The sequence below is a fragment of the Aythya marila genome (genome assembly GCF_965140915.1).
Source record: "Aythya marila genome assembly, chromosome: 20".
NCBI lineage: Eukaryota > Metazoa > Chordata > Aves > Anseriformes > Anatidae > Aythya > Aythya marila.
Window position 1 is genome coordinate 4924752 of NC_139061.1, and position 15523 is coordinate 4940274.

Consider the following 15523-nt stretch of genomic DNA (forward strand, 5'->3'; position numbering starts at 1 on the left):
TAACCTCGGCTCCATCAGCCCCCAGGGACGGCTCGAGGTGGCCCCGGGGGTTGACCACCGCTGGTGGAGGGCCTGCAGCAGGCATGGGGGTTGTTCCAGCTCCTCCTCTTTTTTCTTCTTCTTCTCTTGTTCCCCTTTTCTTTCTTTTTATGTTCTCATTGTGCCCATGTGCAGGACAGTGCTGGCATGGGAGGGGGTGGCATTGGGGGACCACCCAGTCCTTCTCCTCCCTGGGGACAGGATGGGTTTGTGGGCTGAGCATCGCCTCTCTGCACTGTCTTGGGCTTGACCCTTGCTGAGCACCCATCTGGCAGTGATGCTTCCCCCAGGGCTGTGGGTGCTGGGTGGGAAACACTGAATCCTCTCTGCTTGCACCACCCAGGGCGCAGCTGTCCCCAGCCTGGAGAAGATACCAGAGCCCATCAAGGAGGCCACCGCACTGTTTTACGGTGAGAGGCAGGCACAAAACTGCTCAGGGTGCCAGGAAACCATCCCAGAGGGGTGGGCAGGGTGGCTGTCACCTCCTGGGGATGGCAACACGAGGATGCTCAAGGTGAGAGCAGACACAGCCTTCAGCAGGAGTGCTGATGGGTTTTCCATGTTCAGCACAGTTTGCTGGACCCTTGAGACAGGGCAGCAGGCGCATGCCGAGATGTTGAACCTGGGCTGGAGCACGCACCCCGTGCTTTGGATTTTGCTCTTTCCCCACCAAACTCCTTCTGGAGCCAGCGAGCTAAATATTTCCTTTACATCAGCTCCTGCAGCTGAGGTCTGCGGGATAAAATGAATCAAATAAATAACAACAGTTGGCTCTTCTGGGAGAAAACCCCACTTCCTTTCCCTTTTTTTTTTGTTGTTTTGTTTTTAAATGTTTTGCAAACCCACGATAAACAGCATCACGTCAGCAGCCCCACCAAGCCAAACAACCTGCAGCCACCCCCCCCTGCGCTGTGAATAGCTGCGGGGTCGCAGCCCTGGGGGACGCAGCTCTCGGCGCCCGCTGGGGCCTCCTGCTGCTGGGAAGGCAGGCGGGGAGGGAGGGGGCGATGGGCACAGCCCCCCCGGGGGGCACCCACAAACTGGGGCACGGCAAGCTGGTGGTGGATGTGGCGAGCGAGTCGTGTCTGAAGCTGAGCGCTGTCCGCAGGTCACCCGCCGGTGCCCGGCGCCCCGTTCCCCGAGGGCCAGGTGGACTCGCTCCTCTCCATCATCTCCAGCCAGCGGGAGCGCTTCCGAGCCAGGAACCAGGAGCTGGAGGGGGTACGTGGCGAGGGGACGGTGGCACCCGCACGCTGGGGCTGGCTGCTTCAGTGGCCTGCAGGGGGGTTATTACCAGCAAAACACCGGCAGCACCACTGCAAGCAAGAGAACAATAAACTCTGGTGTCAGCAGGACCAAAGCCTCCCCTCCTGCCTATCAGTGTTGCTCCTCTTGAAGGGCAGGTCCCAATCCCTTGTTGGCCATCCTGCACGGTGCTGGGGGTGCTGTCCAAAAGGCAGGTAGGGAGGTTTGGGGCAGAACTTCACCCAGCTGAAGCACGGCTCTAAATAACCAGCTGGCAGGCTGGCTCTGCACCGCCCGGTGCCCACCTTGGCTACCCCAGCCTTTCTTCGGGGGCCCCGTTTGGCAGCAGCTGTGGCCATTTTAATTAAGGAGCAATTTTAATTGAAAGATGAGGGATCTGAATTACTGGGAGGTGAGAGCCTCCCAAGGATTGGCCCGTGCCAACCTCAGCTATCCTGGGTTTTGGAGATTCAGTGAGCTGCCCACGTTTGCACAGTGAGGTGACACTGCTCTGGCATGACTGTGGATCTTCCTGGGGCTGTGCTGAGCTCTCATCTCAGCTTTGTGGCTCTGCATCCCCCGTGGGGATGGGGAACTGGTGGGGCTGTGGGCGTTGGGCTGGATCCAGGTGGGTACCTGACCTCGCTGCTAACCCCCCCCCTGCTCCCCGCTGCAGGAGAACCGCATGATGCAGCACACGGTGCAGGCGCTGCAGAGCGAGCTGGACAACCTGCGAGCCGACAACATCAAGCTCTACGAGAAGATCAAGTTCCTCCAGAGCTACCCCGGCCGGGTGAGTGGCTGTCCGTCTGTCTGTCCTGTTTCTGTCCTGCGGGTGGCTTCGCACAGACAGACAGACCCCAAGTGCAGACTGTTCCCTGCAGTGCACGAGAGCAGGGGGAAGGTGCACGTTACCTGCATGCCCCTCACGTTGGGAAGCTGGGGACAACTGGGGCGAAGAAGGATGCAGAGATACACTTAGAGGAGCAGGCTCCTAGCCCACCTGCTGGGCCAGCAGTGTTGAACCATTCCGAAGGGTGTCAGATTCTCATGTTTCCTCCCCAAAACAGCCCCTACAATGCCTATGCTGCTCACTGCCCGCAGCACGATGCTCCGGCGGGCACGCTGTGGATGCTGCTGCCCAACCAGGCAGCAAGCAGTTAAATCGGGCTCTCCTGCAAGAAATCCCCGTAGTCGGAGGCTGAGAAATCGTTCCTCCTGCAGTGCGGTGAGTCACTGCCCACCGCTGGTGTGCGGGAGGTTGGCTCAGGCCATTCATCTGCCTCTGCAAGCTTTCGGTGGTGCAACTGAGCCCGGAGACCTCGGGGCTGAGCGCGGCGCTTCGCCGTGTGCCAGGCAAGGAATAGCTGCGAGCATCGGCTGCGTGCCTGTGCCAGGGGCTGCTCCAGCAGGGTTTTAGCCCGAATTTCTTGCAGCCAGCAGCGAGCTGCTCTGCTTCTGCCCTTCTGGGCAGCCAGGGCTGTCCCTGAAAGAGCAGGAACCAGCCCCAAACCCTCCCACTTGTCCCAGGAAGGCCAGGAGGAGATGGGAGCGGGGCCAGGCTTTGCTGCTCACGCTGCACCCCCTGCGGAAATGCTGCCACCCCGACAGCTGCTGCAGAGCCCGCTTTATTGATGGACATTTTAACAGCGTTTGGGGATGGGAGACTCCCACAGCCTTGCAGGGCCTTATTTGGATCTCGTGCTTATGCCTGAGTGAGGCTGGCCCCTCTGACATTTTTGCCAGTGTCTCCCGCGGAAGATCATCCCCGTGTTTATCTGGTGCCACAAGGCAACCCCTGGATGCCATTAGCCTGAGCTAAAGAGCACAAGCCTCCCGCGCGTCGCGTTGCATAATTCACGACCTAATCAGGCATGTGACAAGTTAAAAATAATCATCAAAGATCATTCAATAAGGCCAGGAGCTAGTGACTTCATAGCCCCTAAATCGGGATCCCAGCTCATCAGGGTATCGCGTTGCGGCACGTAAGGGCACATTTGCTAAAGGTCTGCTGGCAGCGGGGTTTGCCCGCCTTGAACCCGAGCCACTGGTGGCCGTGCAGGATGAGGGGCAGGACGGGGGCACCCACGGGAAGCCCTCCTGGCCTGGTGTTGTGGGGGGGCTGCAGCGGGGGAGCCTCCGTCCTGTGGGGTTAAAACTGAGCGTGTCTGAGCCCAGCCCCATCTTTCGCTTCTGTTGAGGGGGTTCCTTTACTTTTCTTGCCCCTTGCCCTGCTAGTAGTAGCTGTGGGGTTAGCAGTGATTTCCTCCTCATAAAGCACTGTCCCCCTCCTACCTGATCTGGCAGGAATTTGGGTGTGATGTGCAATAACACATTGGTCCTGCTGCATCCATCAGGGTCGTTTCCTCCAAACGAGGCTGGGGAGGGCAGTGCAAGTGCCTGGGGGGCCGGGGGGATGATATGGGGGCTCCAGCCCTTTCTGCCTGTCCTTACATCGCTTACACAGGGATAGGGATGTGCAGCTGTACCAGCTGAGTGTCTCACCCTGCCTTCACTCCTGCAGGGCAGCAGCAGGGATGACACCGAGCTGCGCTACTCCTCGCAGTACGAAGAGCGCCTGGACCCCTTCTCCTCCTTCAGCAGGAAGGTATGGGCAGCCCCCAGCACCCTCCCTCCGCACCAGCCCCTCCAGCACCAAACCTTCCCTGATTCTCATCCCCCAAATCAGCCCTTTGGGCCCCAAACCCAGCTTCTTGTTCTTTGTGCTTGCAGGAGCGCCAGCGCAAGTACCTGAGCCTCAGCCCCTGGGATAAAGCCACGCTGAGCATGGTGAGTGCGCTGTGGGGTGGGGGCAAACCCTTCCCTGCCCCCGGACAGGGGTGCAGAGCCTGCTGGGGTCGCGCTGCAGTCCCCAGAATTTGATATCTCTGTGAGGGAGCACCGGCCAGCAGCAGCTTCTCTATTTTCCCTCTGCTGAAATGGGGATTTTCTGGTTGTTTTTCTTAAAATGCTGCCTCCTCCCAGAGCCTTGGTGCAGCTCGCGGTGGTTATGGGGTGCTGACCCCATGCTGCCTCCTCGCTGGCAGAGGAAGGTGCACGCTGCATCCTCCCTCGTGGCAGCAGCAGGAGGCTGTTAGAGCAGAGAGGAGGGGCGAGACATCATTTTCCACGCTCGCCCTTTCTTTTCCCCTGTTCCTCCCCAGGGACCTGCTGAGATTGGGTGACCTGACCCCAATGCCACAGCCCACTGTGGTGTCACGGCCGGGGGCTCAGGGACAGCTCGTGTCCCCCAGGGTCACCGTGAGTCTCTGTCAGCCACCCACGTGCATTCCCACGCCTCTGGAGCATTTTGCTGCTTCCCCAAACCTCTGCCTGAAATTACTGAAAAGGAGTCTGCAGCTGACCCCAGCTAACATCATGCCTTGTCCTCTACATCACGTCTGAGTACCTGCAGCCCCATGGTCACCCCCAGGGACCTCCAGAGATGGGTGCAAAAACCTCTTCCCGTGCCCTGAGCCTTCCTGCTCTCCTTTCTGACAAAAAACATCAGGGAAAACACTGGGGCACTGCCGGTGTCTGCAGCAGCAAAGGCTCCTCATGGCAGGGCTTGGCTGCCATCTTGTAGGATGGAGTGCTGCTTTCAGAGTTAAAACGGGATGTGGGCATCGAGGCAATCTGATTTATGCTTGGATTTGTGACATTCAGGGTCGGGTGTGGGATGTTAACCCCAGATATCTGGCGCAACAGAGGTTAACTCGGGAGTGCTGGTCTGCAACAGCCACGGAATACAGAAATATCTCGTAATAAAGGCAAAGTTGTCATTTGCATAAAAACTAAGCAAATGCCAGCATGAATATGGATTGGGTGGCATGCCAGCACCACGGAGAATTAATGAAAGGCATTTACAAAAAAACTGACTTACGGGAGTTACTCCTTGGGAATATTTAAGAACATAATCTTGTTTGTTACAGCAGCCTCCGCCGTGGCTGTGAATAGAAAAGACGATTTCAGCATGGGGTTGGTTTGGTGGGAGATCTGTGGGTTTTAATGCCAGCCTCGGAAATCCCACGTGGTGTTTGGGGGAATTTGCTTATGTCCATAATGAATCCCTTGCTTTTGCAGCAAGAGTAAGAAGTGGCGGTGTAGGCAGGCAGGAGCTGTGCGTCACGAGCTGCTTTCCAAGGCTGTGGGGGCTCCTGGGTTTGGCTCTTTTTGATGGGATGGACACGCAGGTGTTCCCCTTGGGATGCGGTGTCGTGGCAGTGCTACCAGCTCCACCATGAGGCTCCATCCACGCTCAGGCATGCAGCTCCCCTAAAATCAGTAGTCTGGGGGTGCCCAGCAGCCTCGGGAGCTTTACGTGTTCTGGGGTGCTCGGACATCACGCACCCAGAGCTCAGCACCAGGCTGTGAAAGGTTTTAATGCAGCCCTCGGAAATACCTGTGGAACGTGTGCCCAGGTGGCTGGCGAAGGGATGCTGCAGCTCACGACTTCCACCAGCTCATGAATTAAAGATGTGTGAGACTTAATTACTGCCGGGGCTCCTCTGCGGCGCGTGCGGAGCTGCAGGCAGGGCTGTGCAGGGCAGAGCCAGGCAGAAAGCTCAGAACGAGCCCTCGGGAGCGTTTTTGGCAGGGGCAGCTGGGCAGGGTGCCCCACGGTTCACAGCCTTGAATTCCCCTCCATTTCGGGCGAATCGCCCTGGGCGTTGAGTCCCCTGATCCGTGCTGAAATGGGATTTCTGCTCTCGCTGCAGGGGCGGCTCATCCTGTCCAACAAGACAGCTCGCACCATCGCCTTCTTCTACACGCTGCTCCTGCACTGCCTCGTCTTCCTGGTAAGCCTAAGAGGTTTTAGGAGTAAAACACGGCCACGTGGAGCAGGCCTCGTGTTTCCAGGCCCTATGCAATGCCACCTCCCTGCTTGCTGGGTGCAACCCTGGGTGCCCGGACACCTCTGCGGGCACTGAGCTCTGCATTTCCCCCTTGCCCTTTGGCTCTGCTTCTCTCCAGTTTTTGAATTTCCCCCCCTGTACGTCAGAGTCAGAAGCAGAGGTTTGGGTTAGGAATAGGGGTGGCCGTGGAGAAGGCTCCCTCCTTGCTGCAGGGGTCGGATCCTGTGTCCACAGCTGCCTTCCCCGAGCCCTTTGCTTGTTCAGTGCGATGCTGGGGCTGCAGCCCGTGCTGCCAGGGCCATCATGTTCCTCACGATGCAAGCTCCCCTAGCCTTGCACGGTTGCTGGGGGCTTAGTTAGCTTTACAAGGAAAAAAAAAATGTCTAAACATCAATAATTAAACAATGAAACAAGATGAAAGACAAGTCAGAACAATATTTCTATCCCGATCATCTCAGAATAAATCCAACCTCGTGTTATTTTGGTGAGGAAAGGAGCAAAGAAAATAAAAAGTTAGGCATCATTAAAGTTTAAAGGGCTAACCTAAAAAAAAAAAAAAATCATAAATATTGCATGGTTGGGATGATCCAGCTTCATCCAGACACAGAAGGGCCTGGAGCCCAGGCCCGGGACTGGTCAATCCTGCAGCCCTGCTGCTACAGAAACATCTCTGCGGCAAACCCAGGGAAGGCAAGAGGCTGTCGCCCTTCCTAGCACTGCCTTTCGTGGTCTCAATCACACGGGGAAAAGAAGCCAAACCAAGCCGTGACCTCCCCCAAGCCAGTGCCCAAAGGATGGCTCCAAAGGCTTCACATCCATGGGCAACCTTGGACATCTTGCTCCAAACTGCTGCGGCAGTACTTCCCCAGCAAAAATAACGTGCTGCAAAACGTCAGCCCGGCCACAGGGAGGGTAACACCACAGCCACAGCTGGGGTAACGTGCGGGTAACAGGAGGGTGCAGAAATGCTTGTACCTGTCCTTCGCCATGGGGCTCTGAGTGATGCGGAGGGGACAGAATGTGGTGGGGACGGGATGTCGTGATGGGGACGGGATGTCGCGGGGTGTCACGGCAGCGACACGCCAGGCAGAGGCTGGCACGTGAGCCCACAGCTGACTGCGTTCCTTATTTTGCAGGTTCTCTACAAAACCGCCTGGAGCGAGAGCGTGGGCAGGGACTGCGCCGCGTTCTGCGCCAAGAAGTGGGTGTGAGCGGGGCCCGATCCTGCGCGGGGTCGGCAGCGGCTGCCCGGGCTGGGGTGGGGGGGGGTTCACAGCGGGGTGTTTGAGCACCCTGCTGGAAGCGAGGGTGGGAAGTGGGGGTGGAAAAGCAGCTAAAAACTGGTGTAAAGGCAGAGATCAGGATCAGGCCCCTACCTTGACTTCCCCAGTGTCTGGAAGCACTAATCGTCTCGGCTAGCGCCCCGAGGCAAAGCGCCCCACGTTAACCAGCTGCGCCCTCTCCCCAGGTACGCCGACCACGTGCACAAGTTCCACGAGAACGGGGACGCGGGCGACATGTGGCAGTGAGGCCGGGCTCAGCCCCGCCGCTCCTCCAGCGGCAGGATCCGGCCCCTCGCGCCTGCTTTGCTGCAGCTTCGCTTTCTGCCTCGTCGGATGGAGGCAACGCTTCACCCCCTGCCCTGGCTCGGAAATCAGCAGCCTCGCTGCGGGAGAGCCGTCTGCAGGACACGGCCCCGATGTCCCCCAGCGCTCAGTCGTCACCGAGCGACGTGGGAAAAGCGAGATAAAAGCTCCTCTCTTCGGCTGCAGTAGCTCATTCAATCTTGTTTCAAGTGCGGCGCGACATGGGGCGGACTAAATTTAGCCAGAAAATGGGGTGGGGGGGGGAGATGTTGTACGACTCTTAAGCTTGCATTTCAATGTGTTCTGCTATTTGAGAATTCCCATTTTGCTCCCGTTTATTGAATTATCCGAAAGCAATCGGTCCTGCTGGGCTTTGGCAGAGCGAGCAGATAACGGCGCTCGGCCGAGCCGCTCGGCGCGGTGCCTTCTCCCCGTGGCTCGGTGCTGAGCTGGGTCCGCAGCATTTCTCAGGACCCTTTCAGATGAGTGCCACCACCACAGTGCTGAGCTCCAGCACACGGTCACGATGGAGCAGGGACCTCGGCCTGAAGGCAGCGTGGCTGCTGCAAAGTCACCCGGCATGAAGGGAGGTGCTGATTTTGGGGCTGAGCCCTGCAGGTGCTCGGGGCTCTCCGCTGCGCCCTCCCTGCCCTGCCTTGGGTATTTCGGGCAGTCCCCGCAGCTCCAGGCTCGGGGTCGGTCGGTCTGTTCAACCTCTGACCCCTTAGGAGGCTGAATGAGCCAGTCGGACCTATTGCTGGTGGTGGGCTTGATGAACGGGGGGCTGCTGGTGGGAGATTTAGGTTGATTTGGGGGAAAATTGACGGGAGGAGAGGCTGTGATTTGGGGAGCAGGTTCTGGTGCCCCTCGTGCCCGCCCAGCTGCCCGGTACTGGAAGAGACCAACGTTAGCATGGCCTGCAATTAAAATTCTCCTCCTAAGACGGGAGAATCTTGTGGCTTCCAATTAATGTTTCATTGCCGATTCAGATCTGTTCTGCTGGGAAGCTGGGACCTCACACTGCACGCGCAGGCAGCAGTCGGCTTCACATCTGCTACGGGCAGCAGAGGTTTATTTATAGTAGCCATGGCCCGCGGGAAAAAATGCAAAATACTCATAAATGGAAGCGGAGAACAAACACAGAGGGACCAACCCACGCCTGTCCCACTGGGCACAGGACAAACCAACCCACAGCATCTTGGGGTCTTTAGGATGGATGCGCGAAGGATGGAGCTGGGGCTGCGGGATGCTCAGCACCGACAGCGTGCGCCCAAGGGCCAGGGAGATTTAGGGCTGCTTCTCCTACCTCTCCATAAACTAATCGACTTTAGATGTGTGGTAGATGATAGTTTGCTCTCTGACATGGGTAGCTCAGAAACGTGATCCGGGGAAGGGTGGGATGCTTGCTGAGGCTTTGCCGGGAAGGCTAAATTTGCTTTTTTTAGAAGCTATATATGGTGTCTTGGAATTGCAAAACTTCTGCAGCTATTCACACTTGTACTCTTCATAAATGATTTCAAATAGATGTTGAGTTCTGCGGGATGAGTGATGGAATAAACTTAGATCCGCGTTGACTGGATCACTTTTGTGCTTTTTTTTCTTTGACTTTCAGTGTTCAACAACAGCGAGGAGACGTCCTGCCCCCGTGCCAGGGGCAGAGCGTGCAGCTGATGCTGGAACCCCATCCCCATAGGTGCTGCTGTGGTGGTGAGGGGGCTGACCATGGTTTTCCCCCATCCTCCTCCTCCTTTTTTCTTGCTTTTTCATCCCAGATGTGCTCTGGCATCCTCAGCCTGGCATTTTGGTGGTCCCCTCACCCCGTGTTTCATCCGTGGTGCAGTGAGGGGTTGCAGCCCCATGCGCTCGCCTCGTCCCCTGCGATTTCGCAGCAGCTGCCGGACGTCCGGGCGGCTCGCGGCGAGGACAACTGCCGCTCCCCGGCGTTCGGCTTCGGCTGCCAAAAACCATCTGACCGTGGGCAGGGAAAGCCCAAATTCGGGAGGGTTCTTGGGTCTCAGCCTGCCTGCGTCTGGCTGCAGCCTTGGCCAAGTTTTCGGGGCTTCCTCGGCAGCCGCTGCTTTCTAGAGACGCTGGGGAGGCGGAGGGCACAGCGGGGGGGGGCTGCGGCAAGGCGTGGGTGCATCTCCCCAGCACAGCCCCTGCTCTGTCCCATCCCTCCTCCATCCACACAGGTGACCCTGGCTCTACCTGCAGGGAGGCTGGGTGGGCTTTATCTTCTTTTTTTTTTTTTTTCCTTTATTTTTGGTCACGTGCATCAGTCACTGAGAGCTCGCACATCCGTGCCAGCCTGCAAGGTCACCAGGATCCCCCCCTCTTTAGACGATGTCGTCCTTCAGTAATGTGTGTGTGGGAGGGAGATGGGAGTGGGGGTTTTGCTAATTTGATTTGAAAGCTTCTTTTATCCCTCCGCGGCTTGAAAGAAAAGGATTTTGGTGACCCCTTGCTCTCCCTCACTGTTTTAAATTTGATTAGGGGAAGCAATCTTAATTAGCATCGACAGATATTCAGGAAAATAATTAAAGGAAAACCCGTGCTTTTGATATCCGTGTAACCTGCACAGCGTTCCCCCAGCCTCAGAGACCCAGGCTGAATTTCAGGGGGGGAGCCGGAGGTCTGTGTGGCAATAGAAGGGGGAGCCCGGCTGGCGATGAGACAGCAGCCTGCTCGCATCTGGGTCACAAGTTCAGGTTTCGCCCCAGGCAGAGGAGACGGAGAGAGCGAGACACCGCTGCCAGGACGGAGCGGATCTGTCTGCAGCACGGCCACAGCACCCCGGCTGCCCGGGCAGGGAGAGCTTCGGGGGCCTGATCCTGCACCAGCCCCACAGAGCCCACGCTGCAGGCTCAGGAGGTGCGGGGAGATGCGGCGGTGTCTGCACGGCGACGCGCTGCAGCAGCCGGTGCCGTGCTGTTAAAAATGGGGAAAAAAAAAAAAAAAGACACAAAGCAGGGGGTTCGTAAAGGTCCACCGTGCCGCTTCCCGAGCGCGATGGGTCTCCATAGCCACGAGCGCGCAGGCTGCAGACGTGTTTGCCCGTGCTCTGCAAATGGAAAAGCAAGATCAATAGCGTTTCAGCAGCGCTGAATGAAGGCCAGGCGCTGCCGGGCGCACAGGATGCGAGCGAGACTCCCACGCAGACAGGAAAGGCACTTCACAAACACAAACACACGCAGAGCCAGCGCCGGGAGCGGCGTGCCTGTTATTCCAGGTTATTTGAAGTTCAGGCTGTACCCGGTGAATGCGGCAGGCTCCCGACCACACCGCGGGGTCGGGGTTTGCGGAGCCCATCAGCGCGCGGATGCTGCTGGAAAAAGGGGAATCGAGGCACAAAGGGGTTAAACATCCATGTGCAGCCTGGCCACAGGGATCGATTTGGGTTTATTTTTGGAAGAATGGCTCTAATAATCCGCTGTAACCCGGCGGGGAGCGGGGTGGATCTCCACCGCTTGCCGCTCCCCCTTTGAGTGCTTTTCTCCGAGGGGTCAGCAGGAGTCCTGGCCAAGGGCATGCAGCCTCGTGGGGTGAGCACGGTGGCTTCACAATCCACCAGCCACCATCCCTCTCGTTTCTTCCCAAGTTGCTGGAGCAGCTGGGGCTGCAGATGCGCCAGGTACAGCTCGTTTGTCTGCAAAACAACAGCAGAGCTTGAGTGCTTCAAAATCCCGTGTGGCCATCACTCGTTGCACCCAGCCAGCATCCCAAATGCCCCCCAAACCATCCCGGCATTTTGCAGGCACAGCCTCCAACAGATCTCCAAGGGCTCGAACACCATGAGAGCCCCAAACTCCTGCCTGCAAGAGAGAAAACACCCAGGGTTTAGGGCAAGCAGAGGCTGGGAGGTGGCAGTCGTGGGTTTATCATTTGCTCCAGCGTTAGCCATCCGACGGCAAGCTGGGGCCGAAAGCTGGTGCAGCATATGGAGCGGCCCCGGCCCCCCCCGCCTTATTGACAGAGTCTCCCTGGAGATGGGCCTGGGCCATGCGGGCTTTTCCAGCATGGAGAGGAAGCGGAAAAATATTTACCTTGCCCCCCTGCTTGTGTGAAGGCAGGAGGAGGCAAAGCGAGCGAGGCGCAGCTCGCAGGCAGGCGCTGGTGATGCCCAGGGGACACGGGTGGCATGGGGACGTTCAGGGCCCCCGCTGTCCCCCCAGGGCTCGTGGTGCCAGCAGAGCAGTGTGGTGGTGTGCAGGGCAGGGGGGTCGTTTAAGCACTGACGTGGGTGTTGGTGGGGGCAATGGGAATGGGATGGGGGCAGAGGGAAAGGACAGGGGGCAGGGGGGTGTCAGCTCTGTGCTTGCCCGTATTCTGCATTCAGCAAGGGGGCAGAGCAAAAGCTATCGGTGGCTGCCAACAAAAAGAAAAATAAGGTGAAACAACGGGAGGTGGGCAGCGTGGAGTTCTGCAAGGTGGAAAAGCTCTGCTGTTACCTGTGTGCAGGACTGCAGGTGGAGAAATGCCTGCTCCTGCCCTGTGTGCTTTCCCCCAGATCTGGGGGGTTCTCTCCTACACTGGGGGAGACCCACGTCCCCAGTGGGTCCCGAGCTGTCACCGCAGCTCTGCTGTGGGGTTCAGAGCAACCTCCTGCTCCTGACAAACAGCACGGGGCTGGCCCCACGGGAACGCCTGCTGGATGGGGGCAGATCGAGGTCTTCTCCAGTGCCACCAGCCCAACTCAGCGCCCAGCTGTGGTGACACGGGGATGGGCCACAGCTGCACCCAGGCTGCCTGCCCTGAGGTTTCTCCCCAGGAATAAACCCCCCTGAAAGGCACTCGCACAGGGTTACCCCCGCTCACTGTAAGCCACTTGGCAAGGCAGAGCATGTGCCAGCTGCTGGCATGGCACGGAGACCGTGGGGCGAGGGATTGTGCTGGGGCTAGGACACGGGGCAGGAGGGACACAGGGGACACTTGCTGCTGACGCTCCCACCCTGCCACTTTATCCCTCGGTTTGGGCAAAATGTGCCTGGTTTTGGGGCTGGGCTGAGCTGGGGGTGCCCAAGGGGGACACCCACTGCTGATGGGGTGTCGGGGGGGCTCAGGCACAGCACCTGCAAGGGGATGGGCAGTGCCACATTGCACCGAGCCACTCTCAGCAGCTTGTCCCCATTTAACGGAGCTTTGTCCCCATTGCATAAGCGTTTTGTCCCCACTTTGTGGTGCTTTGCCCCCAGTGCACGAAGCTGTGTCCCCGTTGCGTGGATTGTTCTCCTTCTTGCATCGGTGCCTTGTCACTATTGCATAAGCGCTTTGTTCCCGTTGCGGGGAGCTTTGTTCTCACTGCACAGGGCTTTGTCCCCACGGCGTGGAGCTTTGTCCCCATTGCACAGATGCCACTGCCACGAGCTCAGCACCGTAACGCGGAACAGGTGAGAAAACCAAAGCCAACCGCAGCTGCGAGCGCAGCTCCGCTCCCCCAAAGGCATCGCTGCGGCATCGCCGCTTCCTCCTGCCCCCAGTAACCCCACTGGTGCCCACGGCTGGCTGGGGAACAGCCAAAAATAGCTGGGGAGGGTATGGGGGTGGCAGGGAACCCCCCCATGGGCCGCAGCAGGGGGTGGCTGCAGCAGCTGGGGACGTCCCAGCCACAACGGGCACCCGAGGCCATGGGGCTGGAGGGGGGGGACGCAGCCATCAGCAGCACCGTGTGCCCCCTCGGCACGTCGTTCCCTCCCCAAATCCTTGCAGGAGCAGCCGGGATCTGGGGCTTTCGGGTGTCTGTCGCTATGGAAACCCCTCCTGAAAGTGCTGGGCCACGGCTGAGCCTGCTCAGCGCTGCTGCTGCTGCGTGCCGGGAGGGCGATGCTGCGGGGTGACGCTGCGGGACGGGATCCTGAGGGTCCCCAGATGTGGGGGGATCGGGGAGTGCACCCATGGGGGCCTTTTAGGGAAAGAAAGGGAGTGGTGGTGTGGGTTTTAGTACCCTCCTGGTGGTTATATAGGTTCAGGAAAGATGCTGAGCGCAGGAAAGGCTCCAGGATGGACCCGCACGAACCACCGTGGTGCTGATGTCCCCAAAAGGTTTTTCGCCCGTGCCTGAAACCTGGAAGTGTTTGTGTAAGGCAGGAGGGAAAGCCGTGATAAGTGAGGGCCTGGAGAGCTGGCCCTGCAGCACCCAGGGGAGCAGGGCAGCAGGATTCAGCCCCAGGCAGAGCCTGGTGGGGCTGCGGGCCTCAGGGTGAACATCTCCAACACCCAGGCCTAGAGAGTCGGGGTCCTGAGCACCCCCGAGCAGCGATCACCAGACAGATGTAATCGCAGGAGGTGGCTGGGGGCTGACGGAGAGGGGAGGGAGCCCCCTGGGCACGTGGAGGGTGTGGGGGAAGCTTTTTGAGGCCTTTTCCTCCGGTGTGCCAGTGGAGGTGCCAGCTTCCTACACTGTGACCTGCGCTGGCAAAACGCAGCCTCCGGAAACATCTTTCAAGCGTGGCTGTAACAGAACGACACAAAGAAAATGGCCATTTAGGAGAAACGTGAGGGCAGCTGAGTGCCTCTAACACCGCCCCAGCAATGCCCCCAGCCTGGAAGAGGTGTGGAGAGCGCCTGGGGGGGACCCGGGCACCCAGCACAGGCACAGCTCAGGGGGTTGGGAGAGGAGCAGGGCCTTTCAGAGGCAGCAGAGCTGGGTGAGAGGAGACAGGAGCGATCACAGTGGGGTCTGAGGGTGTTTTTTGCTGTAGTTTCAGCTCTGCAGCCCCAGGTGTGGCCACACTCTGTCCCCCCGCCACCAGCACCGGCGCTGCCGGCTGCCTGCGAGCGCCTGCACGCTTGGCAAGCTCCCCACCTGCTGCTGGCTGCAGCGGGGAAGTTTCAGAGCAGAAAAAGCCTTGCTTGTCATTTGCATCGGCTGGAGGAAGAGCAGAATTGGTACTGTGCTCCTCTGCAAGCCCCCACAGCCCCCAGCTTTCTCACGAACCTGCTTAGGACACAACGAAGGCGCGTCCCTCTCCAGAACCTGCTCGCTGGGCCCCCTGGGCTGCTGCGCACAAACACTCTGCGCCTGCGGGGATTTCTCCCTCCTGCAGCCACCAGGATGGGGCAGAATTCAATAATTTAGGATGGGAAGCCCTCAAGCCCTGGATCATCTCTGCTGCCACCGAGGGGGATGCCCCAGCTGTGTCCCCAGCCCCGCTGCCAGCAGCAGGATGTGGCATTGGGGCCAGGACCCTTCCCACCGTGTGCTCGGGGGCCGCTCTCCTTCACAATGTGATGGCAAATGGGGGAAGGAGAAGCTCGGGGACGGGCTTTGTGCCGAAACCAAGGAGTTTCCTCCCTCCTGAGGAGGAGACGCGAGCCTGCACGTCAAGGACTTCACGTCAAAGTGACCCCGGGGAGAGGCTCCTCCAGCCCCAGGGCCAGGCTGTCACCAGCTGTTCACCTTCCCTAACACGCCAGAGGACATTTTAAAGCAATTCCTCTTGCACCAACAGCTAGGAAAACCAACAGCTATTTCTCCTGGTTCCTTTCCCCTTCCCTTCCCATCCCGCTGACACTGTCGTGCAGCGAGCCCCTCACTGAGGTCTCGGCGGGGCCCTTTGCTGTCCAACCCGCAGCTGTGACAGCCCGGCACCTTCCTGCAGAGAGGCACGGGGCCAGCAGCTCCCACCCACCGGGGTTTGGGGCCGTGCCCAAGCCACGAAACAGCTTCCAGAGCAGCCTGGTGGCAGTTTGTTGGCGATAAAACCCGCTGAGCATTGCGGTGCCCTGGAGAAGCGCGCACCACGGAGGGGCAGCCGAGCTGGGATGCTCCGCGCAGAGGCACACAGCTCCTCAGGGATT

The 15523-nt window shown here is 59.0% G+C and overlaps 1 protein-coding gene across 1 annotated transcript in view; it reads left to right on the top strand.

The window, feature by feature from the left end:
• CUX1 (cut like homeobox 1) overlaps positions 1–9299 on the top strand; it is a 268491-nt gene extending 259192 nt beyond the window's left edge. Inside the window, exons 16-23 of the mRNA XM_082776240.1 lie at positions 383–449; positions 1148–1260; positions 1961–2077; positions 3809–3892; positions 4018–4074; positions 6003–6083; positions 7277–7341; positions 7609–9299. Of these exons, the coding sequence (XP_082632366.1) occupies positions 383–449; positions 1148–1260; positions 1961–2077; positions 3809–3892; positions 4018–4074; positions 6003–6083; positions 7277–7341; positions 7609–7669 (645 nt within the window). The 3' untranslated portion in view covers positions 7670–9299. The remainder of the gene's footprint in view (positions 1–382; positions 450–1147; positions 1261–1960; positions 2078–3808; positions 3893–4017; positions 4075–6002; positions 6084–7276; positions 7342–7608) is intronic.
• The last annotated feature ends 6224 nt before the right edge of the window (positions 9300–15523 follow it).